At 40.4% G+C, this 12,860-nt stretch overlaps 1 protein-coding gene across 1 annotated transcript in view; it reads left to right on the top strand.

The window, feature by feature from the left end:
* The first annotated feature begins 781 nt into the window (after positions 1 to 781).
* The window catches only part of RAB8B (RAB8B, member RAS oncogene family), a 76,011-nt gene continuing 63,932 nt past the window's right edge, over positions 782 to 12,860 (top strand). Inside the window, exon 1 of the mRNA XM_007958054.2 lies at positions 782 to 905. Coding sequence (XP_007956245.1) covers positions 782 to 905 — 124 coding nt within the window. The remainder of the gene's footprint in view (positions 906 to 12,860) is intronic.

The raw sequence follows: 12,860 nt of genomic DNA, 5'->3' as shown, positions 1-12,860 counted from the left end.
TGCAATTTTGTAGGGCACAGGTTTGTAGTATAAATATTATTTTCAATCACAGTTTTTTTTTTTTTTTTAAATCAGTTTTCTTGGTATGTTTGTGTGGAGGGGAGGGGAAGTTTTCTGCATAGCAGAGCCACTAAAATGCTCAAAATATTTGGTTCTGGATTGTGAGACGTGAAAAAGGGAAAGCCGGTGGGGGCTAAGAGGTGTAGGTGGGCAGGATCAGAGAAGGATAATAAATCCTACAGATACCCGCAGGCTGCACCACAATAGCCCGAAAAAAGAAAGACTCTAAGCTCCAGGTCCAAACGGAAGAGATGCGGGAACCGCGGGATTCAGATTCCCAGGTCCTTGATTTGAAAAGCGCCCGCACACAAAGAAACCATGAAGTTCAGTTCCGGCGGCGCAACGCTCAGAGTTTGTATCCGGGATTCCCCTCCCAGCTCTAGCGGAAACGCCCAGTCCACCGGGTCACCCAGCCGAGAACTGATCTTCTTTTATTCACTGATGAGGAATAGATAGCCCGCGCCGGGCACGCCCGAGACTCTTTAATGAAACTACAAATCCCATGAAGCTTTTGGGGCTCAAGAGGTGATGACGAAGCCCTTGCGGATTGGCCTCGGGGGGCGGGGCGCGCAGGCCTTCTCCGAGAGGCGGGGCGGGGCGCTGGGCGCGGGGCGGGGCGAGCGGTGGCGGCTCGGCGGGCACGCCCCCTCTCCCGCTGCCCCCTCCTCGCCTCTCTCAGTCGCCTCCTCTTGCTCTCCGGTCAGAAGGCCGGAGCGAGAAGATGGCGAAGACTTACGATTATCTGTTCAAGCTGCTGCTGATCGGTGATTCAGGGGTGGGCAAGACCTGCCTCCTGTTTCGCTTCTCTGAGGACGCCTTCAACACCACCTTCATCTCCACCATCGGTGAGGGAGGGGCCGCGGTCCGGGACCGGGAGTGAGGAATGGGGGTCTGGAGCGAGGGGGCCAGGGAGAGGCGAGGGGCTTGGGATCTCCGAGGAGGGGATCCCGGGGGCGGTAGGAGGGCGAGGGCAGTGAGAGAGGGCGAAAGCGTGAGAGAGAGGGACAGGCGGGGACGTGGGGCTCCGGGTCTCGGAGGAACTTGGGGGCAAAGGAAGGGAAAGGGGAACCAGAGGAACAAGGACTAGGGATACTGGGGAAAGGAGAGGTCTGAGGGGTTGACAGGAAGGGGTCCTAGAAGGACAAAGTGAGGGGGACATAGGAGATCTCATGGGGAGAGGTAAGAAGATAGTGGGTGTGAAAATGAATTAAAACATAGCAAAGAGGAAGGAAATGTGAAGGGGGAAATGAAGGATTAGGGGAAATGGGGGGGGGACGTGAAGTAGAGGGACAGAGGACACAAGGGACGAGAGAGGTGAGAATCAGGCAGTGGGAAGGAATTGAGTGTAATGAGTGATCAGAGAGCACGGTTTCCAAGAAGTCTGGACAGAGATGTCATGGGAGGGGGCAGAAGAAAATTGTAGGTAGAAGAGTTCCGGGGATCAGAGGATGGAATAAGGATACTTAGTGGACAAAGTAAAGGAGAGCTGGGTTTGAGATAGAAAGGAAAAGGAGAAACAGGATATGTAGTAAAGGGAGATTGACACAGAAGACAGAGAAAATGGAAAAGAGAGGAAATGGAAAGCAGTGCAGCACAGGACTTTTCTCCAGTAACTGGAAACATTGGTTACCTTTTTCTCTCTCTGCTTTCCCTGGATCAAGTTCAGGAGAAAGAGCAAAAAGTGACTGATGATGGAATAACGTCTATAGAGGATAAAATTGTTCTGTGAGTGTTAATGGACGTTAAGGGAATTGGTGATTTTGGGGATGGTGTGGTCAGGAAACTCTGGTTCACCCTTTACTGCCTTCTCCTGAGAAGCAACACTTCTCAACTTTTTAAATACTTGAGCTTAAATGTTTTATAACTTCTCAGCCAACAAATTGATCCTACATTCTCCCCACCTCCCTGAATATTTTGTTTTGGTTCCAACTATTACTTGGTAAACCAATCACAATGTGCAACATACCCTTCCTCCCCTGCACCAATTACTTCCAATTGATTCCCCCCCCCCCCAATCTTAATTGGGAGCTGTCCTTCCACCTTTTTTGATGGAAACCATTGTGCTCAGGTAAATAAGATCTTGAACTTATAAACTGAAGAACAAATCAAAGTTGGTTTTAAACTGCCTATAGAAGTGATCTTAACCTATTTCCCTCACCAAATAGCTGCAGTTAATTAAGCGTCTTAAGAATCTCAGCTTTTGGTTGTCTGGGTGATGTTTGTGGCCTCTAATAGTAGCTCATTCAGGCATCTTTCCTATGGTTCTTACAGTGTGTCTTACCATGAATTTCTGGATTGGGGAATATTAGGGGGCTAGCCGTTCAAACCCACCAGCCACTCCTTGGAAGGAAGGTTGGGCAATCCTACTTCGTAGTGATACTGCCTCGGAAACCCAAGGAGGGGTCGCTATGAGTTGGGGCCGACTCGACGGCACATAACAACAACAACAACAGTGTTTTGGTAGTAAATGTGTTCAAATGTTTGTGTATTTAAAGCCTAATTTATCTTTTTTTCAAAAAGGATATTGAAGTAAAAAGCGCTCTTTAAATCAGGTGGTAGGAAAGGGTATGTTTTGTTTGTTTTTCCTTTTTCATATTGATTGGGTGGTTAGAAACCTCATGTGTGTTGTGATGTCTGGGCTTAGGGAAGTTTGAATTGCAAGTTGTTGGCAGTCAGTCTTCAGTGGGACTTTTCCTTCTCTGAGGAAGCAGATTTTAAATGTCATCTCTCAAGTATATTCCTAAGAGTTTTGGTGGGAGCTGGTACAGGAACTAAAGGGCACTGATTTTTGATGTAGGTGCTAATTTTGTCCCTTTTCATTATTGAATGCGTAATGTAGTACAAATGATCTTAAAGAACAATTTCTTTACAATTTTTATTGTGATTTGGATAAAAGTTTACAGAGCAAATTCATTTTCCATACAGCAGTTCATACACATTTTGTTTCATGACGTTGACTGCAATTCCCCACATTGTAACAGCTCTCTTCTCACTTCCTCCCTGTAGTTACCTCTTCCCTGTGTTAAATGACAATTTCTAGCAAGTTGAGTGAGTAGTCTTTTGTCTATTCTGTGCCTGACCTCCCAGAGTATTCTCCTGCCCTGAAAGTGAATGAATCTCGTAGGTGCTATTTCTCATGTGTGCTTGGATAACTTCAGCTTGTTTGCAACACTTCCATTAGTTTTCTCTTTTTTTTGCCTTAATTTTGTCCATCATTTCCTGTAAGAGTGTCTGTCTCCTTTTAAAACAGCAGCTTTGAAAAATTTTCATTCTGAAGTATTAAATCTTTTTTGAATGGATTTCTTTCTCCTTTTTTTTTTTTTTCTTTTTTAAATGATTGAAATGTGAGTTCTGTGGAGGGTTGCAGTTATTAAAGCATGAAAACCAGTGTCTGGAAACTGTTTAGAAAAGAAAGTAGTTGTTAAATAGGGTCAATCTCATATAAGATCTTGGTCTTTATATTTTCAGTGGGGTGGATGTGGTAAGAATAGGCTAAGAGCTTTGACAGGAAGTGGTGGCACACTGCCTTCAAACAGCAGAAGAATTTATATACCTGAAACCTAATTTTTTGCAATTGAAATGAAACTGGGAAAATGAGGTGAGTATTAACACCATTCTAGTGAAAGGTCCCACAGACTTTTCATTGCCCACAAACTTAGGCTTGGAATGTTAACATCTCTTGCAGCTATATCTACTCCCCGCAAGTCCCCCACCCTTATTCCCAGGTGATCTGAAGTTGTTGAGGTGAGAGTTAGTGATCCCTTTCCTCCTGAGTCGTAATTATTTCTTAAAGTAGCTAGGTGTGAGGTTCTTGGGCTTTTCTGACTGTGTTTTGACAAGGACTGCCACAGCATTGCTGACAACACTTGATAAGGTCTACGTCACAGGAAAGAATGCATTTCTGAAAGCCTTGGGTTTGCATATGTTTTGGTAGATATGTATATGTGCCTGTTTCCTCCCATGAAGATACATTTTAAGCCTTAATTTCGCTTTGTCAAAGTTTAAATAGTTATAAAAGGGGGCATCTGCCATCTTTAGACACTGTTTTGATAGGAATTCTGCCATCATGAAAGGAAGACAGTAATTTTGATTCCAGATACACGTCTCACAGATGCTTTCTGCTTCTCACTTCTCTGAGGTCTTGCTATCTTTTCTCAAACCTGGTCCCCTCATTGCCTTATTGTCTTTCTGGTCTTGGGAGTAGGGGTGGGGTGGATTTCATTTCCTTTGACTTACTGAGGATCTTCTAGTCCATTAGTCAGATAATATTTGTTAACTATGGAATACCAAAACCAAAACCAAACCTACTGCCATTGAGTTGATCCTGACTCATAGTGACTCCTATTGGGTTTCCAAGGCTATAAATCTTTACAGAAGTGGATTGCCTCATCTTCCTCCCTCAAGCAGCTGGTGAGTTTGAACTGCCAACTTTCTGGTTAGCAGCCAGATGCCTTAACCACTATACCACCAGAGCTCCGTAACTATGGAATAGGACTGTTTTATCCATTTGAATAGATAGTCCCAGTGCCTAGGACCAATGAGCCTTTGAATTCAAATGTTTGAGACTGGAAGTTTTTTGATTAGCCAAAACAAAACAGAAACCACTTACATAATCAAAATTCAAGTTTAATTAAATGTCTGTAAAATGTAACATTAAGATAATTAGGAAATGGTAATACGATTAGCTCTGTGTGTGTGTGTGTGTGTGTGTATGTATTTGTTGTTGTTATGTGCTGTCGAGTTGGACCTGACTCATAGCGACCCCTTCTTGGGTTTCCGAGGTGGTATCATTATGGAAGTAGATTGCTCAACCTTTATATATATATATATTTATATATATGGGATGTGGGTGCATTTTAATGTTGATGTGAGGGTGAATTGACGTCATGGAATGGCCCTGTACCAATCAAGGTGCTGGTAGAACTAAAGAGAAAACCCAGCTCTGTTCTTTAATGGGACAATTTAATCTTTTTCCCTTTGCCATCTCTGTCCAAACCCTGCCCCCTTCTTCCTGTTAGGGTATTTCCTGAGTGGGTTCACTATGTAATTTAGTCATAGTTTGACAGCAGAACAGGCCTTAGAAGTTATCTTTTTTATGCCCTGTCTCAATTTTGTAAATAAGAAATGAAACTTAGGGTGATACCCTCAAAATCACACAGCAGAGCCTCTAGGGAAACCCGAAATCCAAGGCTGTGTTACTTTTCAAAATGCTGAGCTGCTGCTATTTCTGATCAGTATGATCATGTTCATAAATTCAAGTCACTGCCTTATCCAGGAGTAATTAGATTTTGCTCGCACATGAGGAAAGTTAAGATGGTCCTTCTTGATTAGCCAAGTCTGTTCTGGTACATTGTATATGCTAATACAATGACTCAAAGTCTTAGTAGGAGATTATGCTGGGATAACACGTAACTATCCTTTGCCCTTTCTTTCTTTGTCTGTAGTTTCAGGTTAAAAGATCAAAGTGTATCCTGGTATTAAAATTCCTGCCAAGTGCAAAATAACTAATAAAATCATATTAATAGCAACATATTGGTAGTTGTTGAAGCCTAGTCTGGTGAGAAGGGAGCTCTGGTGGAATAGTGCTTAAGGCATTTGGCTGCTAACCAGAAGGTTGGTGGTTTGAACCCCCCATGGAAGAAAGATGAGACGGTCTGCTTCCATAAAGATTTATACCCTTGGAAACCAAATGGGGTTACTATGAGTCAAAATCAACTCAGTGGCAGTGAGTTTGGTTTTATTGGTTTAGTCTCATCAGAAAGAACCCTGGTGGTGCAATGGTTAAGTGCTTGGCTGCTAACCAAAAGTCTGAGGTGGGAACCCACCAGCCTCTCTGCTCTGCAGGAGAGTAAGACCTGGAGATCTGTCCTGCAAAGATTACAGCCTAGGAAATCCTTTGGGGCAGTTCTGCTCTGTCACATGGCATTGCTGTGAGTTGGAATTGATTTGGTGGTGCACAACAATAGTCTCAGAGTACTATTAGCTGTTTAATTCTGTAGCATTGCATATTTTTCTTAGGTTGACTTTCCTTAAAATCAGAGGATGGCAAACTACAGCCCGTGGGCTAACTGTGGCCTACAACCTGTTTTTAGACATACAGTCCACAAGCTAAGAATGTTTTTCACATTTCTAAAGAGTTGTTAAAAAAGCAGAAACAAACCCACAAAGAATATGTGACAGAGACCATATGTGACCTGCAAAACTTAAAAATATTTACTAACTGGCCCTTTACAGGAAAAGTTGGCTGACCCTTGCTTAAAATTAAAAACTGTTTTTGGTTAGTAGCAATTCAAAGCTTTTATCAAGACTTATCGACTGAAAAACAAACTTTGTCATATTTACATTTTTATCCAAGATGATACCAACATTTGGCTGAGCACAATCCAGATATGTAGAGCAAGTTGACTTTAATTTTCACAGTTGTATTCCTTGGTTTCAATTTTTCAAACAAAAATATGCAAGGAACATGCAACTGCAAATTGAACATTTTGTGCATAATGGCTTATTTTAATGTCATTGTGTTCTTTCAAAGCTGTCAGTAGACTTCCATCTAAGTATGACCCTGTTGGAATTCATAGGATAGATTTGAGAGCAACACTATTTCAGAAAAAGTAGGATTTAATACTTGATGATGAAGGGTTAAGCTCATCTCCTAAATTAGTGTTCTAATGAATGAAAAAAGCCATTCCACAATGTAAGGATGGGTGTGAAGAAACCAAGTCTTAGAGACAGATATGGCTATGTCTTAAGAATAAGTGTAATTTAATAAAGAGCTCCACCAGCTATTCTGCACGCCAGTAACTCGAGGAGGAGTTTCTCTTGGCAACAGCAGCAAGATTATTTGGATCCACTGAGAAAAGCTGAAGAGAAATAGGTTTGAATATTGTTTAAAGGAACATAAGTTTAGTCTTTGAAGACAGGGAAAAAATTAGGAGTTGATTTTGACTTGGACCCAATAATTGAATCTGAAAAGAACCAGAGAACTAGAAGTGGACAGCTGGGTAGCTGCTGGTGTGGCCTGAGGCTGGCTCTAGTCTATCTAGGTCTGCTTGCCTGCATGCCCTACTGTTGTGGGGACCAGCTTCTTTATATATATTTGAAATGCTACTTCAGAATATTTTGCAAGAAAGAGTTTTCAAGGGTGAGAAGAAGATAGGATTGAGGATGGGAAAATAGAATTTAGATGGTGAATAATGTAAAGATTCTGAAATGTAAACAGCCATGGAAAAATTAAAAGGGAAATTCAGGATAAGATTACAGATTATTACTATCTAGGTCAGGAGTTGCAAACTCAAAGTTGTCTGGCAGGAAGCATGAACAAAGGGAGTGGGGCCCAGAGTGGGAGGCAATAGGGAGTGGTGTGGACCCTGTCAAGTTGGACAGCATACTTCTTGTTTAAGGGTGCTGCTGTTTCTCAACTGCAACTTTACCATTGCTATGCTGGAAGATCTTCACATTAATTTAAGACATGCTTGAGAATGTCTCATAAAAATCCATATTACTTAGCAATTAATTAAAAACAAAACAAAAAGGGTGACGACTCTTAACCATAAGGTCCAAAGAGACATGTCTGGCTAGATGAGATCTATGAGCCACCAGCTAACAGACTGTGATAGTTGAGGATGTGTAGCAGTTAAATTACTTTAAAATGGATCCTTTATCAGAGCTGGTGTTTGCATGAAAAAGCCCTAAGCTATTTTTATTTCTCAAGGCAAATGCAGTAGCCTGGTTCATGTTTGCTGTTAGAGAGATGGTATGTTGACTTAGGAAGAGCACTGGATTTAGAGTCAGATCTAGTTTATGTTCTGGCATCTGCTATTCCTTCCTTTGTGGCCTTTGGTGAGGCAGTTGTCCTTCTAGGACTTTAGTTTAGTTCCTCATTAGAATAGGGTGATAAAAATACTGCATCTACTGTTCAGGGTTGCTGCGATAGATCCCTAGGGCAGGAATCAAGTCTTAGTCACCTCTTAAATCTCCAAGGCCTATATTAAGTGACTAATTGGATGGCTGGATGGATAGACGAATGAATTGTAAAAGCTCTAAAGCACTGTATGGATTTGAGTTATTATTATTATCCTTCAGAGTATTTATTATAGATTATTTGATGATGTCAGAGTTATGATTAAAAGTGTTCAGTTTGAATTCTTAACATAAGGATGGTATTTCTCTGATATAAAATGCTGTATTTCTTTCGATAATCTGGTTTAAAAGGATGCTTTGGAATATGAAAGATATTTCATTTATCCATAATAAGCTGTTTAACTCCCTGCTTCCAACCCCCCACTAACATAAATACCAAATAGAAAATGAGTGAAATCACTGGGTTTGCATTAAAAGAGCCATTTCAGCTTTGTCTCTGCCCATTAGCTTGAAACAATGCAACAGATGCCTGTTAACAGTTTCATGCCCAGTTTTAATTAGCAGATGGAGATGTGTTTGTGTCTGTTCTGCCCAGCACTCATTTGAGTGACAGCATAGTGAGTGGATTGGAGTTGAGCTGGGCGTTTACGTTGAATAAAGCCAAATCCCATTAAAGAAAAAAAAAGCTGTACATAAACATTTATTATATAGAAGTGCTTGAATATTTCATTGGAACAGCATAGTGTCTAGAGTAAAACCAGTGTTTGTGGAAGAAAGATTACTATTTTATGGCTCAAAAGAAGCTTTTATTTTAGTCTTGAAACTGTCACAAAGTAGCTATCTTTAAAAATCCATTTCAATATTTTGGCATGGCTGTGTTGAAGATAGGGGATCTCTGGTGGTGTAGTGGGTAAGGCATTTGGCTGCTACCCAAAAGGTTGGCGGTTGAAACCCACCAACAGCTCGCGGGAGGAAGATGAGACAGTCTACTTCTGTAAAGACTTACAGCCTTGAAAACCCAGTGGGGGTTGCTCTGAGTTGGAATCAACTTGATGACAATGTTTTTTTTTTTTAATGTTGAAGAGGAGTTCTGGTGGCACTGTGATTAAAGCATTAGGCTGCTAACCAAAAAGTCAGTGGTTCGAACCTACCAGCCCACAAGCCATTCAGCAGGAGAAAGATGAGGCAATCTGCTTCTGTAAAGACTTACAGCCTTGGAAACCTGTGGGACAGTTCCACTGTATCCTACAGGGTTGCTATGAGTCAGAGTGGCAGTGGGCTTATGTTGAAGAATACTCAAAGCCAGGATGAGGTAGGCTTAAGATGAGTAACAATTCTGACTAGTTGGTAGTAGCCGCCTGGGATGCTGTGTTTTATAGAGTTCTGAAATCCTCTCTGAGCTGTGATTGATTCGTAATGTCTGCCATGGGCAATGGAGGGACAGGGAAGGGTGCCAACAGCCTACACATTAGCTATTTATTTTATAAAATTTATAGGTAGCTTTTTATTGTACAACTTATGGCTAAATTACAGTATTAAAAATATTCTCAGTGATTTATTATTGGGGGCATATTATATCTAACATGTGTCCTTCAAATGTGTTCATGCTGTGTTTTTGGCTTTTTCTTGTTTTGAATTGAATTAATGAGAATCTTAAAGGAAGTAGGTACCTGATTATCTTTAGAGGAAGAAATAAGGCTGCTTTGTTTTAGTTAGGGAGCTCTGGTTGGGCAGTGGTTAAAGCATTAAGCTGCTAACCATAAGGTTGGTGATTTAAACCCACCAGCTGCTCCTCAGGAGAAATATGAGGCAGTCTGCTTCCATAAAGATTTACAGCATTGGAAACCATATGGGGTAGCTCTACTCTGTCCTAAAGAGTTGCTCTGAGTCGGCATTGATTTGATGGCAGTGGGTTTGATTTGGTTTCATCTTTTAGTTAGTTACATGGGACTTCCTTTGGGAAGCCACACAAAGTGATGGAAACAATTAAGTAACAGTGCTCTGGCAGAAGCCTGCTACTTGGCTGTGATGGAGTGTTTTCTTGCTATCCTACCTGTAGCATTCAGCATCAGTTTAATTAGGCACTTTGGTATTTACCTGTTGCTGAACCTTGGCTGTTTTCCAGAGAATGCTCATCATCGTCAGCCTAGAATTTTAATTCTTGGCTCCCAAGAGGAAATGCTGAAACCCTGCATGTCAGCATGTTCATCAAATTTAGGCTCACAGTCACTATATGGATGGCAGTGCTGCTTGCAGTCCTGTGACAGCATTGCACGATTTCAGACCACTTTGCAAAAAAGCTGAATTTATGTATGGAATCCCACCTCGTCATGAGAAACACTAACCAGGGAATGGTTAAGCAACGGGAAAGCTGAGACTAGCATGGCTTCCTCACATCACATTCTAATTTTTCATATTTTAGCAAAGAATTTTGCAGTAATTACTTTAATAATGCATAGATAGTTTCCTGATGTGTAAAGTGGAAGGAAAATCTCTGAAGATGCATGATCAAGTTTTGACATGAAATACAGGGTGATCTATATATATATAAAAAAAGATAGCATTGTGAGATGTGAGTGCCTAACCCTGCTGTAATTTGTTTATTGCTTATGAATTTGGATGGAGTAGTTGTTTATGATTTTCAACAAGGAATTTTTCATTTCTTCTCTTCTAAAGGTCTCTGAATAAAATCTTGAGACAGCATGGAAAACAGTAAATTCCTTATTGAGGATTAACTCTTCCAAGTTTGGGATGTCAGACCACTGTCGGTTAGAATCTCACCCATACCAGAATTTGGGGAGACGGGAAGAGGAGTAGTAGAAAAACAACATTCTCCCTCCTCTCCTCTCAGTTTTGTTTGCTACTTGTACAGTCTCTTGTTACTTGTTAGCGGTTGAAGTGTTGGGTGAAGAGTTAGAAAATTCTGCATAAAATACAGAAGTTAATAGTGACCTTTGATACTATTCTTCTTTTATATTGTTGAGAACTAGATAATAAAAAATTGGTGCCTGCGTTAATCATAGCCAATAATGAACAGTGACACACAGACCAAAGTATTGTCCACAAATAAAATAATTTGAGTGAGTACATTTCCTAATTTTTTACTTACCATTATTTGATGTTTTCCAATCTTAAAGGAACATGAAAAATTTGTGGGAAAAATGAAATAATTTCTTTTACTTCTATAAAATTCTATTTTAATTAAATACATAAAAATATATTAGTTATAATTACATTATTTTTTATATGTATATATGATTTGTGTCCATATCTACATAATTCCATTATATCATAATTGATATGGATACATATCAATATAATGGAATTCCATTATGTTATAATGGAATTATATTGATATGAATACAAATCATTAACATATTTATATTAACATATTATATGTATAAATAGGAGCTCTGGTGGCATAGTGCCTAAGGCATTTGACTGTTAACCAGAAGGCTGGTGGTTCAAACCGACTAGCCACTCCTTGGAAGGAAGATTGGGCAATCTACTTCTGCAGAGATACTGCCTCAGAAACCCAAGGAGGGGTTGCTGTGTGTCAGAACCGACTCAATGGCAGTGAGTTTGGTTTGGTTTTTATATATGTAAAGGAGCCCTGGTGACAAGGTGTATAAGCACTTGACTGCTATATGTATATATCGGAAACATGTCTATTTTGTCCCTTCACTCTTCAACTTTGATAAACACCATTACATTTTAAATTTGTTATTAATTAAGAATATTAATATAATACATAATTATTTTATTACCTGATTCACCACATTTTTTATTCAAATCATCTCTTAATTATTGCAAATAAAGTATGTTTGAAAAAAAAAATTGATACCTGTTTCCAGTTGGTCACTGAACAAGCCTCTCCCAAAGAAATTAGACTAGGCCTGTTTCCTCTTCATGAAAGGCAAATAAATACAAGCTTTGGTGGTCTTCAGAGTCTCTTTTGGCTAAGGTAGTCTCTGAGTCTATGAAATCAAGCAGTGTCTCTGAAGACAAGGGGTTTGTCCCTTTCATTCTTCAGGTAATGATTGTGGGTGAGGGTTCTTTTTGTAGGTGCAAGTTCTTTTTGCAGGTGGACACTAGTGTGTTGATAACATGAAAACTGAAGGAAGATGTAATGGCATTAGTTAAGTCAGGCCAAGCCTGCATTGATCTTGTAAATTGGTTAACATTTCTATAATACAAAGAGTCTGTAGAGTGTTTTTTGAATCCTGCCCCTAAAAATGCCTTGACTTGAACAATAAAGTGAAGTATTACCAGAAAAAAAATAACTGCTTGAAAGTTGTAAAAGTATTTCTTTGAGAAGAGATTTGTAAAGCATCTTCAAATACTTTTATTACCTTCACATAAAACTCGGTGAGGGAGGTGAAACTAATCTAGAATAATAGGAAGCCTTTCCTGTTTAGGTATGCCACATCTGACAGACGAAGAGCCGGAGGTGCTCTGATTGCCCAGGATCGGAGAGTCGGGGCTGGTTCATTGGTTGCCTGATTGCAAGTCTCGTTTCTCTTATACCTCATCTGTTTTCAGTTCTCTTGTTACGAAAAAAACACTGAAGGTCTAGCATATAATCGACATAGTCAACACTTTGTGGGAGAAAAGGCAGGGATCGAGAGCCAGGAGATCTAGGATCTAAGCATATCCTGTCGTAGATTAGCCATTTGATTTGGAGCAAGTCTTTTAGCTTCTCAGACCTTCATTTCCTCATCAGTAAAAAGGAGCTGCTGAAGGTGGATGAAATTTGAATTAGATCTTCAAGCCCTTCTTTATTCATTGTTTATGAAGTTCCCTGGGGAAAAACTGCAGTGATTTGTTGTTGTTGTTAGGTGTCTTCGAGTCGGCTCTGACTCATACCAACCCTGTGTGCAACAGAACGAAACACTGCCAGGTCCTGCTCCAGCCTCACAATCCTTGCCATACCTGAACTC

The sequence above is a fragment of the Orycteropus afer genome, unplaced genomic scaffold (assembly GCF_000298275.1).
Source record: "Orycteropus afer afer isolate SDZICR_OR568_19922 unplaced genomic scaffold, OryAfe1.0 scaffold00015, whole genome shotgun sequence".
Lineage (NCBI taxonomy): Eukaryota > Metazoa > Chordata > Mammalia > Tubulidentata > Orycteropodidae > Orycteropus > Orycteropus afer.
The sequence above is the reverse complement of the archived record's forward strand: the minus strand, read 5'-3'. Positions and strand labels throughout refer to the sequence as shown.